This window comes from Mesoplodon bidens (assembly GCF_964165515.1).
Source record: "Mesoplodon bidens genome assembly, chromosome: 14".
NCBI classification, from domain to species: Eukaryota; Metazoa; Chordata; class Mammalia; order Artiodactyla; family Ziphiidae; genus Mesoplodon; species Mesoplodon bidens.
In genome coordinates, this window is record NC_138170.1 from 13,915,498 (window position 1) to 13,929,705 (window position 14,208).

General features: G+C 45.4%; 1 protein-coding gene across 2 annotated transcripts in view; it reads right to left on the reverse strand.

Annotated features, from left to right (window-relative positions):
• The window catches only part of LOC308627956 (two pore channel protein 2-like), a 41,999-nt gene that overhangs the window by 8,930 nt on the left and 18,861 nt on the right, over window positions 1–14,208 (reverse strand). For both annotated transcript variants that reach the window (XM_081254458.1, XM_081254457.1), the window contains 4 exons: window positions 10,966–11,167; window positions 3,803–3,947; window positions 2,037–2,222; window positions 452–516 (listed from right to left, as the gene is read on the reverse strand). In XM_081254458.1, the coding sequence (XP_081110584.1) occupies window positions 452–516; window positions 2,037–2,222; window positions 3,803–3,947; window positions 10,966–11,167 (598 nt within the window). The remainder of the gene's footprint in view (window positions 1–451; window positions 517–2,036; window positions 2,223–3,802; window positions 3,948–10,965; window positions 11,168–14,208) is intronic.

Below are 14,208 nucleotides of genomic sequence, written 5' to 3' on the forward strand. Positions count from 1 at the left end.
AAGAAGCTGCTCTATCTCTAATAATCCCTCTGCCATCTACAGGAAGGAGTGTGCCAGGCAGTGGAGGCACATGTAGAGGAGCCAGAGGAGGGGAGAAAGGAGAGGGTGGTGGGCAGAGGCTGATGAAGAGTTCCTGCTACAGCTGGACCCTGGGTTGGGGGCCAACATGGGCAGAGGGTCAAGGATGAGCCCTGAGACCAAGGGCAGTTTGGAGAGATGACCCGGTGAGTGCTTGGTGTTGTGATACCTACAAATGAAATCTCTACCAAACAGCCAGACACAAACAAAGCTACCATCCCTCTCCAGAAAGTGGAATAGTTTTACTAATTCTCCTGTGTCCCCACTGCCTCGTCCCAAACACCCTAATGGTACACCATGGATGCTCTACAAAGTTTACTGATTGAACACATGCTCCCGGGAGGCGGGGAAGCTGAGAGCCGGTGACACTGACCTGACTGAATGGTGGTGTTGGTCACGGTGGCCACCAGGGCTGCGACGATGATCAGCGTATCAAACCTAAAATTCGGTGGAGAAGCAACGTCAGTGAGGAATCAAGGGAAAGGCCTGTCAAGCTCAGGATACCGTGAATCCTGAGAAAACTCTGAATCCAATCTCTTAGGCAAAGCAATGATCCAGCCATCAGGTTGATTTCCATAATTTTTAGGACAGCAGGTACAAAGCAAGAAACACTGTGTTTGATCACTTACTGGCTGCTCCAATGAACCATCCAAGGAAATTTGTAGGAATCAGCTAATTCATATCACTCTGTCTTCCAACATAACTATATACTTGCAAGAATACTTTGACACATTTTCAGAACACATAGTGTAATCTTTCTCGGTATTCATCTTACTAAATGCATCGCAACTTTATTTATTTATTTTATTATTATTATTAGTTTTTATTTATCTGGCCATGCCATGCGGCTTGGGGGATCTTAGTTCCCCTACCAGGGATTGAACCCACACACTTGACAGTGAAAGCACAGAGTCCTAACTGCTGAACTGCCGGGGAATTCCCTGCAACTTTTTAATTAAAGGGGGATTCATCATGCCGTGACTTTTCTTTCTCACAACAGTGCCACTGCCTTGGACCACACTGGCCACCTGGCCACACGCACACCTGAGTGAGTTTCTTGGCACTGGGAGCGGTGACCACAGAGATCCAACCCTGCTGAGCTGTGCGCTGCCCGTGATGGCTGACATGCAGTGGTACTCAAGACGGTTTGCAGCATGTGGGTGATGGTTTAAGACCGGGAGGTACAGAGCCTGCAGCAGAGAAGGTCACAGGAGAAACATCCAGCCTGGGAAAGAGCTTACTAAGCGTCCTCATCGTCCAGCCACGCAGGCCAAGTTTTCCGATAACAAGAGTAGGAAGTGGGTCAGGCAACCATGGAAGGAATTGTCTCACTGGGTGCGACATTCTAAGATCCTTTCCAAATCCAACATGCCATGATCTGTGACTCTAATTTTAGCCAGTCATTCAAACTGACATCCTAAATAACAGCTTTGACAACCAGATGTTCCCCTGCCCTCAAGACTTCATTATAAGAAGACTCGGGCTTCCCTGGTGGTGCAGTGGTTAAGAATCAGCCTGCCAAAGCAGGGGGCACGGGTTCGAGCCCTGGTCCGGGAAGATCCCACATGCCGTGGAGCAACTGAGTCTGTGCACCACAACTACTGAGCCTGCGCTCTGGAGCTCACAAGCCACAACTACTGAGCCCACGTGCCACAACTACTGAAGTCTGCGTGTCTAGAGCCCGTGCTCCACAACAAGGGAAGCCACTGCAATGAGAAGCCCATGCACTGCAACAAAGAGTAGTCCCACTTGCCACAGCTAGAGAAAGCCCGCACGCAGCAATGAAGACCCAACACAGCCAAAAATAAATAAATAAATAAATAAATTTATATATTAAAAAAAGAAGCCTCAAAACTAGGCAGATGGAGCTTGAAACACTCCACAACTTTATTCCCCCAAGTGTGACAGAAAACCCCTCTCTTCACCCAGGGCCCCCTCCCCAAAACACACAGACTCACCAGTTCCAGAACTGCTTCCTTCCAAAATAGGCTCTGGGTTCGTACGTGTACAATTTCAGGAGAATTTCAATGATATAGAGAGAAAGGAAAAGCCATTCTGCATAGGAAATTAAGGGGTTTTTCTCATCCAAAGCAATGAATATGGCATTTATTAGAATGATGACATCATAAACCCAGACAAAAATCCTGCCAGGAGGGGAAAAACAAAAGATTCTGTTATCATACATTTCAGTAAAAAAAAAAAAAAAAAAAGCAGGTTCAGAGCCCTACAAGAACTACTGTGTTTCCTGTCAGTGTGATGAATGTGAGATACTCACCACCCCCCATCCCGCCAACACACACACACACATACTCACTCATCATGGAAGGAAAGGTTCCACCATGGTCAGGGCTTTGAAATTCACCTGCCTCTCACTGACACTGGTACACTGGTATAGCCTTTCCCACCAAGGAGAAAATGAAGACAGAGTGAGGGGGAAGAACAGAGGCCTGGTTTTCCCAGGTTCACCTTTTGGGCACAGTACCTGGATCAGATGAAAGGCTGGGAAGAATCAGGGGGCAAGGAGAAGGTTTAGGGCTTAGCCCAGGACCATTCCACCTTGACTACTTGACCCTGGAAAATTAACATCTTAACTCAGAGAGCTTCTGAAAAACTCTTTACTCCTATTGCACACAAGTCTTCCAGGGGACTGACGTGCCCCACTTTCTCACCAAGTCTGGGGTGAAAAGGGGGGAAAAATATGACAGTTGGGCTCTGACTCAACTTTTCAATTACAGAGCAGGCTGCCCCTCACAGGCATCTGTGCTCTGTGCTCCAGAGAATCCTGGGTGAACCCTGGGCATGGCCATGGGAAGCGGGGGAGCGGGGGCTCCTACCCTATTGTCCTGGGGAAGCTGCAGACTCTAAGTCCCACCCCTGGATGCCACATGTGGATACACAAACATCCACTGTGTGAAACACAACAGTAGTTCAATATGGAGATGAATGGAAAGGAGCCTCTACATAAAGGGCCTTCGTAAATATAAAATATGGGAGCTAAAAGGGATATTTACCTACATCATAGGCTGGGCTACTTTCAAGGACTTCTGTACCATTCAGGTTTTTTTTTTAATTTAATTTTATTTTATTTTTTATTCAGCAGGTTCTTATTAGTCATCCATTTTATACACATCAGTGTATACATGTTAATCCCAGTCTCCCAAGTGAACCATTCACTTTTATGAAACATTAAATTCAAAGAAGGCAAGAGGGGAGCCTCTGCTGATAGGGGTGTTCCAGGCCACACATAGTAAAAATAAACTCTCCAGCCGGGATAAAGGACTCTTCCGGAGTCCATCTACTTGGGAATAAAAGAATTAATTGGCATTCTTAACGGTCATTCCAGTAGCTCTAACTCATGTCACTTACCAGATACTTTACAAAATGCCATACTTGACATCAACTTCCTAATGACTCTGATGGGGCAGGAACTTCCTGAAATCAGAGAGTGGTCAGCTTCCCTGGCTCAGAAAGCACAGCCAGTCTGTGGCCCTTGAGTATTAAAAAAAAAAAAAAAAACCGAAGAAGGAAGCATAATCTAGAAACCTGTCCTCTGGCTAAGGTTAAACATAGCAGAACCGTTTCCATGCCTTCCCAAGAAACCAGAAGCAGTGAGCAGGGGAATGATGTATAGCTTCAGTGATGAAACACGTTCAGTCCAGGCAGCATTAACAGATTCCTCTATTTTCAAAGCAATATGGGAGAAAACCGGCCCCGTCTCACTTGCCTGTGACGAACCATCTTCTGAACCAAGAGGCTTGGGGACGACTGGTATACCCGAGGCACCCAGGCTTCCAGCGGGTGTCTCTTGATGTTGATGGTGACCACCTGGATGTTGAGGAGGTCAGCCAAGCGTAGAAAGTTCATTTTGTCTGCAATGAAAAAAGGACCCCCAAATACATGGCTGCTGGGACACTAAGGTTCAACGGGTGAAACAAAGCCAGCACAGACTCTCGGATCTGCGTTTCACAGGTGAAGATATGAAGCCTCAAAGGATGAAGGCCCAAGGCCAAGGGGCCAGTGAGTGGCACAGCCTTCTGCTTGTCCTCATTCAGACCCTGAACCAGCCCAAGGCAGCCAACCCAAGCATGGGACTTTGCTAGTTCACAGACACCACTGCCTCACTCCCTGCCTTCCACCTCACAGCCATCACTGCTTTCAATGTCTGCCTGACCTACCTTTCCAGGCTCAACCCAACCTCCCCTTCCTTCTCACGAAGCCTCCAAGGTAGGCATAATCTATACCCTTCCCCTTGAACCCCTATGTTCTTCTCTGCCTACCCTCCCTCTCTGCCCCTCCTCAGGGACTCACTCAAAACAACAGCCTCCATAACAAGTTGGCCCATCACCCCAGGCCAAAGTACAGTGGGCACTTTCTTGACCAGCCTGGACCCACCCAACTGCGGAGGTGATGCTCTTGACCTGCTGAACGCCTGGAGCCAGCAGGCTATTTTCCATCACCCCATGCGCCTCTCCCTCATCAGGATGCTGACCACGAGTCCACTGGGCTGGTTCTCAAAGCTGTTTATGCGTGAACCTCCTGTTACATACAACTTAAAGAAATATCAATCACATCAATGGATGAAATCAGATTGTACATAGAGTGTTGCTGCTCCTTTGAAAACCAAGTTGAATGCTTTGCAAACTTTAAAGAAATTTGTGTAATAAATTGCAGGTACAGATCAGGTATAGCTGAGACAGCTGTTAAAGACTGGGGTGGAGTTTTTTGGGGCATTTTTTTTTTTGAAGGCAGAATTGTTGTTTTTTTAATTAATCAATTAATTAATTTATTTATTTATTTTTGACTGCCTTGGGTCTTCGTTGCTGCGCGGGCTTTCTCTAGTTACAGATAGTGGGGGCTATGCTTCGTTGTGGTGCGCGGGCTTATTGTGGTGGCTTCTCTTGTCACGGAGCACAGGCTCTTGGCACACGGGCTTCAGTAGTTATGGCTCGCAGGCTCTAGAGCACAGGCTCAGTAGTTGCGGTGCACGGGCTTAATTGCTCCACGGCATGTGGGATCTTCCCGGACCAGGGATCGAACCCATGTCCCCTGCATTGGCAGGCAGATTCTTAACCACTGCGCCACCAGGGAAGTCCCAGGGTGGAATTTTTAAATCCTAGAATGCTTCTCATTTAGAGTCCTGGAAATGAGTAGGTCTCCATTTCAAGTTTTCAGAAGTAAACAACAAATCATGGTTCTACAGGTGCCACCATAGTGGTTTATGCAAGAAAGATCATGGGGAACTGCCATCAACAGACACCCAGGCAAAGAGAAAGCCTCAGCCTTGTCAGAAGTGTGCCCTCATCTGGGTGAGGAGCCTGAATCAGACAAAACCCTGAGTGATATTAAACATTCACGTTGCTATTTTCCTGAAGAGTCAGATGGTCCTAAGAACATGAAAGAACATGAGTCCATCAAGTTGGATGAAAAACACTCTTATATGTCTTAGGATATCTTAGTTCCTGGGTCTTTAGAGTTAGAAGCAAAATGCACAGACATGTCTTAATAGCCAAGACGTGTAGCACCCGCTGAGGGGGAAGGGCAGACTTAGAGAATTAGATGATGTGATGACTTGGATCCAGGACCTGGGCTACGTGAGCTCCACCATCAGAAGGTAGGGAGACACTGACGTGACAACCACAAATAGGGTTTGGGGGGACCTACTGACAAGAATCCAGCCAAAACACCAGCCATCAAGTAACCTCAACCAACGGAGAATCCATCAGTGTCACAGGGCTCACATCTTTTAATCCAGAAGATTCTACAGAACAAGAAAGGACAAAGAGAATCAAAAGCATGGTAATTTTGTGTCAAGAAGGAATTTGTACCCATCTGGTACTTTATGTTGGAGATCAGGGCTCAGCAAACTTTTAATGTAAAGGGCCAGAGAGTTAGGTTTTGTGGACAATATGGTCTCCATTTCAACTATTCAGTTCTGCCATTATAGCATGAAAGCAGCCATAAACAATACACAAATGAATAAGCATGGCTGTGTTCCAGTAAAACTTTAGAAAAACAGGCAGTGGCCATATTTAGCCTGTGGACCATTGTGTACCAAGCCTTGTTGTAGACATATTATTCTCCATATTCGTTGTTAATAATTCTATGCAGCCCTTTTCTTTCCACATCTGTAAGTTTCATGTTTCTCAGTTTAACACTAGATTTAAGTCTAACACTTTTGGCACTAATAGAATCTCAGTGCTTAGCCTTGGAAACCACACCTGCCCATAACTGCCGATCAAGGGGGAAAGTGAGCATGTTCACAGAGCTAGCGATCTCCCAGCCTGTACTGAGGGGGGACCGTCGTGAAGCATGAAATTCTGTTTGGCTTTCTGTTATTAAAACTGTCTTTGAAAGTGTTGGTTAAACAAAGGAGTCTTTGGACACCCAGACATCAGAAATGACCGCTATCTCCTATAAAAGATAACCTGCGATCCCTAAAAGCCAACAAATCTGATTGGCTGCCTTCCCTAGAGATGTGTTTGCCCTGGTAACGGTATTTAAATTGACATCGCTGTTTTGTAAAAGATAAAATACTGGGGAAGTCTGCTAAGCCATGAGTTCACGGGCGCCTTCTTGCCACATCCATGGAGCTCTAATAAAATCTGTGACTCGGATGGATTCCTTTTTTCAAACTAGATGAGGCCTGGGCTCATTTAATTTACAAATAGGATCACGACCCAGGCGGCAAAACTGAGCAGGGCTCAGGGCGGGGGACCCAGACCTGTGGACTCCAGTCACGAGCCAGCCAATGGCAGCCAAGGTCACGGGTGTGTCTCAAGGGCATCTGCTGACCTCCTTCGCCCCCTCTCACCTGCTCAGAAGGTCAAGAGGTACTTTGGCTGAATGTCCCCAGGGAATTAGAAAGTAAGAGTACTGCACAGGTGAGGTTTGTCACTGTCGTCCTGCTGTGGCTTTGCAACCTCAGACCAGGTGGAGTTGCATCGTGTGAAGGGGAAAGGGCAACAGCTGAACCAGAACCATGGCAGTTCTGTGCATTCAGCGTAAATGTTCAAGTCTGAGATTTTGATAAACTAATAATATAAATATGACTTTCGAAGATGAGTAGTATTGGGGTGTGGGGGACAGTAAACCACAGAAGAAAGCTCTAGAGAAGGTAACAGTCTAAGGACAGAACCCCTAAAACAGGAGTTATGGGCTGGCCTGTGTTCCCTGAAATTTCATATGTTGAAGGCTTAACTCCCAGCACCTCTAAGTGTGCCTGTGTTTTGGAGATGGAGCCTCTGAAGAGGTAATTAGACTAAAATGAGGTCATTAGGTGAGCCCTAATCCAGTATGACTGGTGCCCTCATAAGAAGAGGAGATTTGCACACAGACACTCAAGGAAGGAAGATGGTGTGAAGACAGAAGACAATCATTTAGGAGCCAAGGACACAGGCATGCCAGACGACACTTTGATCCTGCACTTCCTGCCTCCAGAATTGTGAGAAAATAGATTTCTGTTGTCTGAGCCCCCCAGTGTGTGAGACTTTGTTATGGCAGCCCAAGCAAACTGATACAAGCAACGATTTCTCAATGAATTGTTAAATGAATTGTTTTAAAGTGAACTCTATGCATTCCTTAAATTCTGAATGGAGACTTAAAGGTCCTCCCAGAGTTAAGAAATCAAGGAAAAATTCTTTATGCTTTAAATGTGCTATCCCCTAAAAAAAAAAAAATAGATAAACCAAACAAACATAACAAACAAAAAGACTCACTAGGGTGGAGGAAAAAAGGAATTTCAAGCTTAATGATCACCTTTTTTCTTTTAACAAATTCTCTGACAAACTCTCGGCTTGCACAAACGTATTAAAATGCTAAAGAAACTAGGTCTTAAAATGATTTTCTCCTTGACACAGGTGCCTTCCAGATAAAAACTTGAACTAACAAATTAGTTTATAAAGTCTGGCTCCCACAAGTATAAAATATGTAAAACAACAAAATATCCATTTAAACAGTATTTCTATATTCTAATTTCTTAAGAAAATCAGATGGGAACCAGGGAATTCTAACTTCATTTAATGTTCTTAGTGTCTCTACCTAATTAAAAAAAATTTTTTAAGATATGCAAATTAACAATAGACCAGCAATTAGTAGTGGTAAAAAGGCCATTAGGGGGAAAAAACAAGCTTTCTTTTTTTTTTTTTTTTTTTTTTTTTTTGGTAAAAAGGACACATTTTAAACATCTGGTTACACACTTAAAATCTAAGGACTTTTGACCAAAAATTAAAATGTTCTAAAATTACTTTATAAACCAAATTAATATAATTTAAAATTTGAATTCAAATGCATTTAATGCTGCCAGGAAAGGAAAACCAATAAATTGTTTTGTGATTTAGGGTTTAAAATGTGGCTTCGCATCTTTTTCCTGATTTTATCCAATGTAAATACAAAGTGCAAATATGGAGTTTTAGTTCATGCAAACTTTGTTTTCTAAAGAGGCTAAAATGGTTGGAACTTCTAACATTCCTCCCCCTTATCTTATGGGTCAATTGGTATCATGATCTCAGCTAACATTTAGGTGTCTTTTAAACCTAAACATAGGCCAGAACCAAGCGGCATGATTCAAACTCTGCTGTGATTTAAAAACTCGAATCTTTATCAACTGGCTTGTGTAAATCACATGACATTGTAAACCACAAGGTCCTACAGGGTAACTCGCTTAAACTATATGGATACAGTGTCCAGAGTTTCACGCTTCTCTGACAAATCCTTGGTGTCAACAGGGAATCAACTACCCATGGTTTCTTAAACATATTTTCTAAAATTACTAATTGAGTTTGGGGCATTGGCCTAATGCATATTGAGATAAATAGTCAATAACTTGCATTTACCTAAAGACATAAGGAAATTACCAAAGAAGTTTCCAAATAAATTAAGATGCTATGTCCCCATGTGTTGATATGTTTGTTCTTCATGACACCCAAGTGTCAATAGTTAGACTGACCTTATAAACAAAGAAACACTGTTCATCTGAGTGTGTCCTGGGGACCATGTGTATCTTTTCTGGATGAGCAGGAGATACCCAAGGGCGAAGGCCTCATCAAGCCCGACAAAGACTCCTAAAGGCTCCTGCTCCTGGGTTTGCAACAGCTCATCTTGTAAAAGCAGCCCAGGAATTCATGCTACAGGAGGAATCGCAGAGACAGTTTATAAAGCCCTAAAGCTTCATCAACATCTTCAGAGTCTCACTTCTCTAGAAACAGCAGAGGTATTCAATGATCAAAAGAGAATTCTCAAAAACAGAGGGGCTGAGGTCTAGGAATCCTGGACTGACATGGGCCACCGTCCCACCCCAGTCCTTGGAGTGGGAGATCCACGGGGGCCCAGGTCCCGACCTCTCCTCCAAGTCCTAGAGCAGCGCTCCTCCCTGGAGGAGGAGCATGGTCCCTGGGCCACGGCTGGTACTGTCCTCATGTTCCCCCACTCACCCCCATGAGATCAGCTCTGAAAATTTAGAAACTTATAGAACAATTGCCAGGATCATTTCACGTCTGTTGATTCTAATAATGAAACATTGGGACTTGCGTTTTACATGTTTTTTTATTTCATTTTTGTAGTTATTCATTTTTGTTGTATTTTACCGAAGTATACAGCTGCATGACAGGCTAGAAATTTAAAAGCTTCACTGCACTTCCCAAAGAGCTTGGGAAGCACGGTGCTCAAGGGTTGCCCAGCCACCCTTCCCCCACCGTTAGCAGAACCCTAACCCTGACATGAGGATCGCACAGTGCATCACCGCCAATCCCTAACGGGGGCACCAAAGCCATCTCTTCAGGGTCTGAGAAGCCTGGCTCCTGAGCCACTGAGCTGGGTGGCTGAAGGGACGTGCCCAGGGCTCAATGGAAGGCGCTTGTCAAACCCTGCTGACCTTCCATCTTGGATCCAAAACCCTCATTGGAAGATGTTGGCATCACCCATTTAACAGTGTCTTGCCACACAGTTCTCTTTTCCCTGGACACTCATGTAAGTTCCAGAGAATCACTGTCATTTCCTTCTTCTCACACAGGCACCGAGTCCTAAAAAGCCCATGGCTCTGCTGGACTAGTTTGAGTGTCCTTGTCTCACGTAAATTTACATTCTATCAGACCTCCCACTCCATTTGGGTGTGTTTCCATCTAGACTTTTCTTGAAACTAGAGAAATGTGTGTGCCCTACAGTGTGGGGTGTATTTTAGTCATCTCACATCTTTCCCCACTGTTACCTCATCTTCACAGTCATTTTTAATGTCACCAAAATTTCCCATTAAGTGACCCTCAGAATTTGGGGCAGCTTAGAGTAATGATAAAAAGCAGGGGCCTTGGAGTCAGATGGCCTGTACCACGCTGCAGCTGTGTGCCTCTGGGCAACCGACCAAATCTCTTTGAGTCTCAGTTTCCATACTGACAAAAGAGGATAACAAGACCTCCACCTCGGTGAGTCTGGGGAAGATCACATACACACAACAATCATGACAGTGCCTCATGTGTGGTAAGCATGCTACCAATATTAAACATTATTGATAATAACCATCAACCACTAATACATGAATATTTAGGTGACTTTCAACTTTTCAAACGCTAAACGCAACTTAGACGTTTATTTATACAGCCCTTTTCCATATTTTAGATGAGCCCCCTAAAGCAGAATCCTGGGAGGGGAACGACCGTGTTACAAGGTGAAGGGCTTCTGGAAGGCTCATCACATGCTGACAGCACACACCACGACACCCCTGTCAGAACACAGCGTCAGGAACCTAATTCCACTGTGACACTGCCAGCGGGGAATGCCAATATACATGCTCAGTTGCAAACTTAAGAAAATGAACAAACATCCCATCACTTCTAGGAGCCCCCCACCCCACTTTGTGATGCACGGGGAAGAGGAACTTCAGCGGCCGAGGCTTCTTACCCACATAACCCCTCTGTCCCTCGTCGGAGATCCTCAAAAGGAGCTCCAGGTGGGAACTGCTGATGTCTGGCGCCACGATCTTGGCCAGCTGCCTCCACTGGGCCTCCTTCACCACAAACTCTGTGCCCACCTTGACTTTCAGAATGTTGAAAGCCTCTATCATTTTGTGACGCTTCAGGTATGCCAGTGTGCGAATCTCATTCTTGAAAAAACAGAAGTGTGTTTTTTTAAGGGGAAGATTCAAGAAAGTCTTGATTTTCCACCTTAAACATTTCAAGGCAATGGAAGAGTTCATCTGAGTGTGTCCTGGGGACCATGTGCATTTTTCTGGATGAGCAGGAAAGACCTCACCATGCTTGACAAAAACTCCTAAAAGCACCCCCTCCTGGGTTTACAACAGCCTATCTTGTAAGAGCAATTCAGGAATTCACGCTACAGGAGGAACTGCAAAGAGAAGTCACCATGGTCCTGCTCATTCGCAAGGTACCAAATCCCTCCCCGGCTCCGGGGATGGGTAGCTAACCCCCACCTGCAGAAACAGAGCTCAGCTTACCAAGTGCAAATGAGGGAACCCAGGAGGGATAACCTGTGTGGTGAGAAACAGCACCAGGAGGCAGACAGGTCCAAGCTCCGCGCCGCCCAGGAGGAAGGGAGATTCCAGAAAGGAAGGAAATCAGGTTTGCTGCTGAGAGAGAGGGAGACGCGGGAGAGGGAGAAGACAGATCTACCATTAAGTCAATCAAGAAAGAGAGGCGGGGCTTCCCTGGTGGCGCAGTGGTTGAGAGTCCGCCTGCCAATGCAGGGGACACGGGTTCGTGCCCCGGTCTGGGAAGATCCCACATGCCGCGGAGCGGCTGGGCCCGTGAGCCATGGCCGCTGAGCCTGCGCGTCCGGAGCCTGTGCTCCGCAGCGGGAGGGGCCACAAGAGTGAGAGGCCCGCGTACCGCAAAAAAAAAAAAAAAAGAAAAAAAGAAAGAGAGGCGGAGGGGGAAGAAAGGCAGGGAAGTGAAACCAGGCTAGAAGTGGTCAGAAGGAAGAGGGCCAGGGCAGGAGGGTCAGCGAGGGTTTGCCAGGAGCTGCCATCCGGCTTGACTGTGCACAGGGAATCTTCCAGACAAGGAGAACCCCCCTCATGTTACAATCGGCCACGTCGATGCCCACCCCTACTGCTCCCTTTAAGCTGATTACATGGCTAGACCTTAAGTTCTTTTTTTTAAATCGAAGTAGAGTTGACTTACAACGTTGTGCTAGTTTCAGGTGTACAGCAAAGTGATCCAGTTCTACATATATATATATATATATATTCTTTTCCATTATAGTTTATTACAAGATATTTAATAAAGTCCTCTGTGCCATACAGTAGGACCTTGTCGTTTATCTATTTTATATATAGTAGTTTGTATCTGCTAATCCCAAACTCCTAATTGATCCCTGTCCCCCTTTCCCCTTCAGTAATCATAAGTTTGTTTTCTCTGTCTGAGAGTCTGTTTCTGTTTTGTAAATAAGTTCATTTGTATCACATTTTAGATTCCACATAGAAGTGATATCATATGATATTTGTCTTTCTCTGTCTGACTTACTTCACTTAGTATGATCATCTCTCTAAGTCCATCCACGTTGCTAAAATGGCATTATTTCATTCTCTTTTATTCCCCTGTACATATGCACCACATCGTCTTTACCCACTCATCTGCTGATGGACATTTAGGTGGCTTCCATGTCTTGGCTATTGTGAGTAGTGCTGCTATGATCATGGGGTACATGTGTCCTTTTGAATTAGAGTTTTCTCTGGGTATAAGCCCAGGAGAGGGATTGTCGGGTCGTATGGTAACTCTATTTTTAGTTTTTTAAGGAACCTTCATACTGTCTTCCATAGTGGCTGCACCAGTTTACATTCCCACCAGCAGTGTAGGACGGTTCCCTTTTCTCCACACCCTCCAGTATTTGTTATTTATAGACCTTACATTCTTAATGGTACAGCTGTGTCTTCATCACCTTTGACTCCTCAGAACTTTGGTGTTGGGCACAAAAAACACGTTTAAGATACGCTTGCTGACTGATCCACGTGGCAGAAGATTACTTTTCGGGAAGTGTTAACTAAAAGACACACTTCTTGGGGGAGGGGGAGCCACAATTCTGTCCAGAGCATCAGACCCTCTGGGGATGCCTCTTTCTGCTCAGAAGGAGGAAGTCAGAGGAGGAGGGTCCCTGCGAGGCCTGGCCTTGGGGTCGGGAGCAGCTGAGGTGCCCACAATGCACAGACTTCTCAGAGCCTAGACAGGCCAGACACCTTCAAAGGGAGGTTGGCCGAATCTCAGGCTCAGCCCACCACCCGCTTCTCCTTAGCTGCGAACATTTAAGTTCTCCCCGACTTTCTACTTGCCCCCTGGTGGGAATATCCCTAAGCAAAGAAAAAGGATCTAACTCAAAAGGCTATGTCTTCCCTTAAAGAAAATGACCCTTGGATGAAATGTTTCTCTGTGCAATTAGTTTTACAATCCTAGAAAACAGCCAATGAGAGGCGTGCTCAGGTGGGTGACGGTGGGGCCCGCAGGTGAGATGACCCAGGTATCCTGGCAGATTCCAGAAATAAAACACGCTGTGCCCCAAGCACTCAGAAGCCTCTGCCTATGCAACATCTCCAGGAATTCTCCAGACATCAATCAAACACGAGTCACCAGGGCAAAAACTATTGGCTTTAAGGTATTTTTGCTTCTGTTACAGGTGGGGAAAGGAGCTTGGAGAATATCCCCAACCCCAGTGATATACAAAACATTTCCAGGAGCCATGAACTATTAGATGCATTAAGACTGAGGAGGAATGGATAAAGAAGATGTGGTCCATATATACAATGGAATGTTACTCGGCCATAAAAAAGAACTAAATAATGCCATTTGCAGCAACATGGATGGACCTAGAGATTTTCCTACTGAGTGAATTAAGTCAGAAAGAGCAGGACAAATATTGTATGATATCACTTACATGTGGAATGTTAACAAATGGTACAAATGAACTTATTTATAAAACAGAAATAAAGTTACAGATGCAGAAAATAATCTTAAGGTTACTGGGGGGAAGGAGGGAGGGATAAACTCGGAGATTGGGATTGACATATACACACTACTATATATAAAATAGATAACTTGGGCTTCCCTGGTGGCTCAGTGGTTGGGAGTCCGCCTGCCGATGCAGGGGACACGGGTTCGTGCCCCGGTCTGGGAAGATCCCACATGCCGTGGAGCG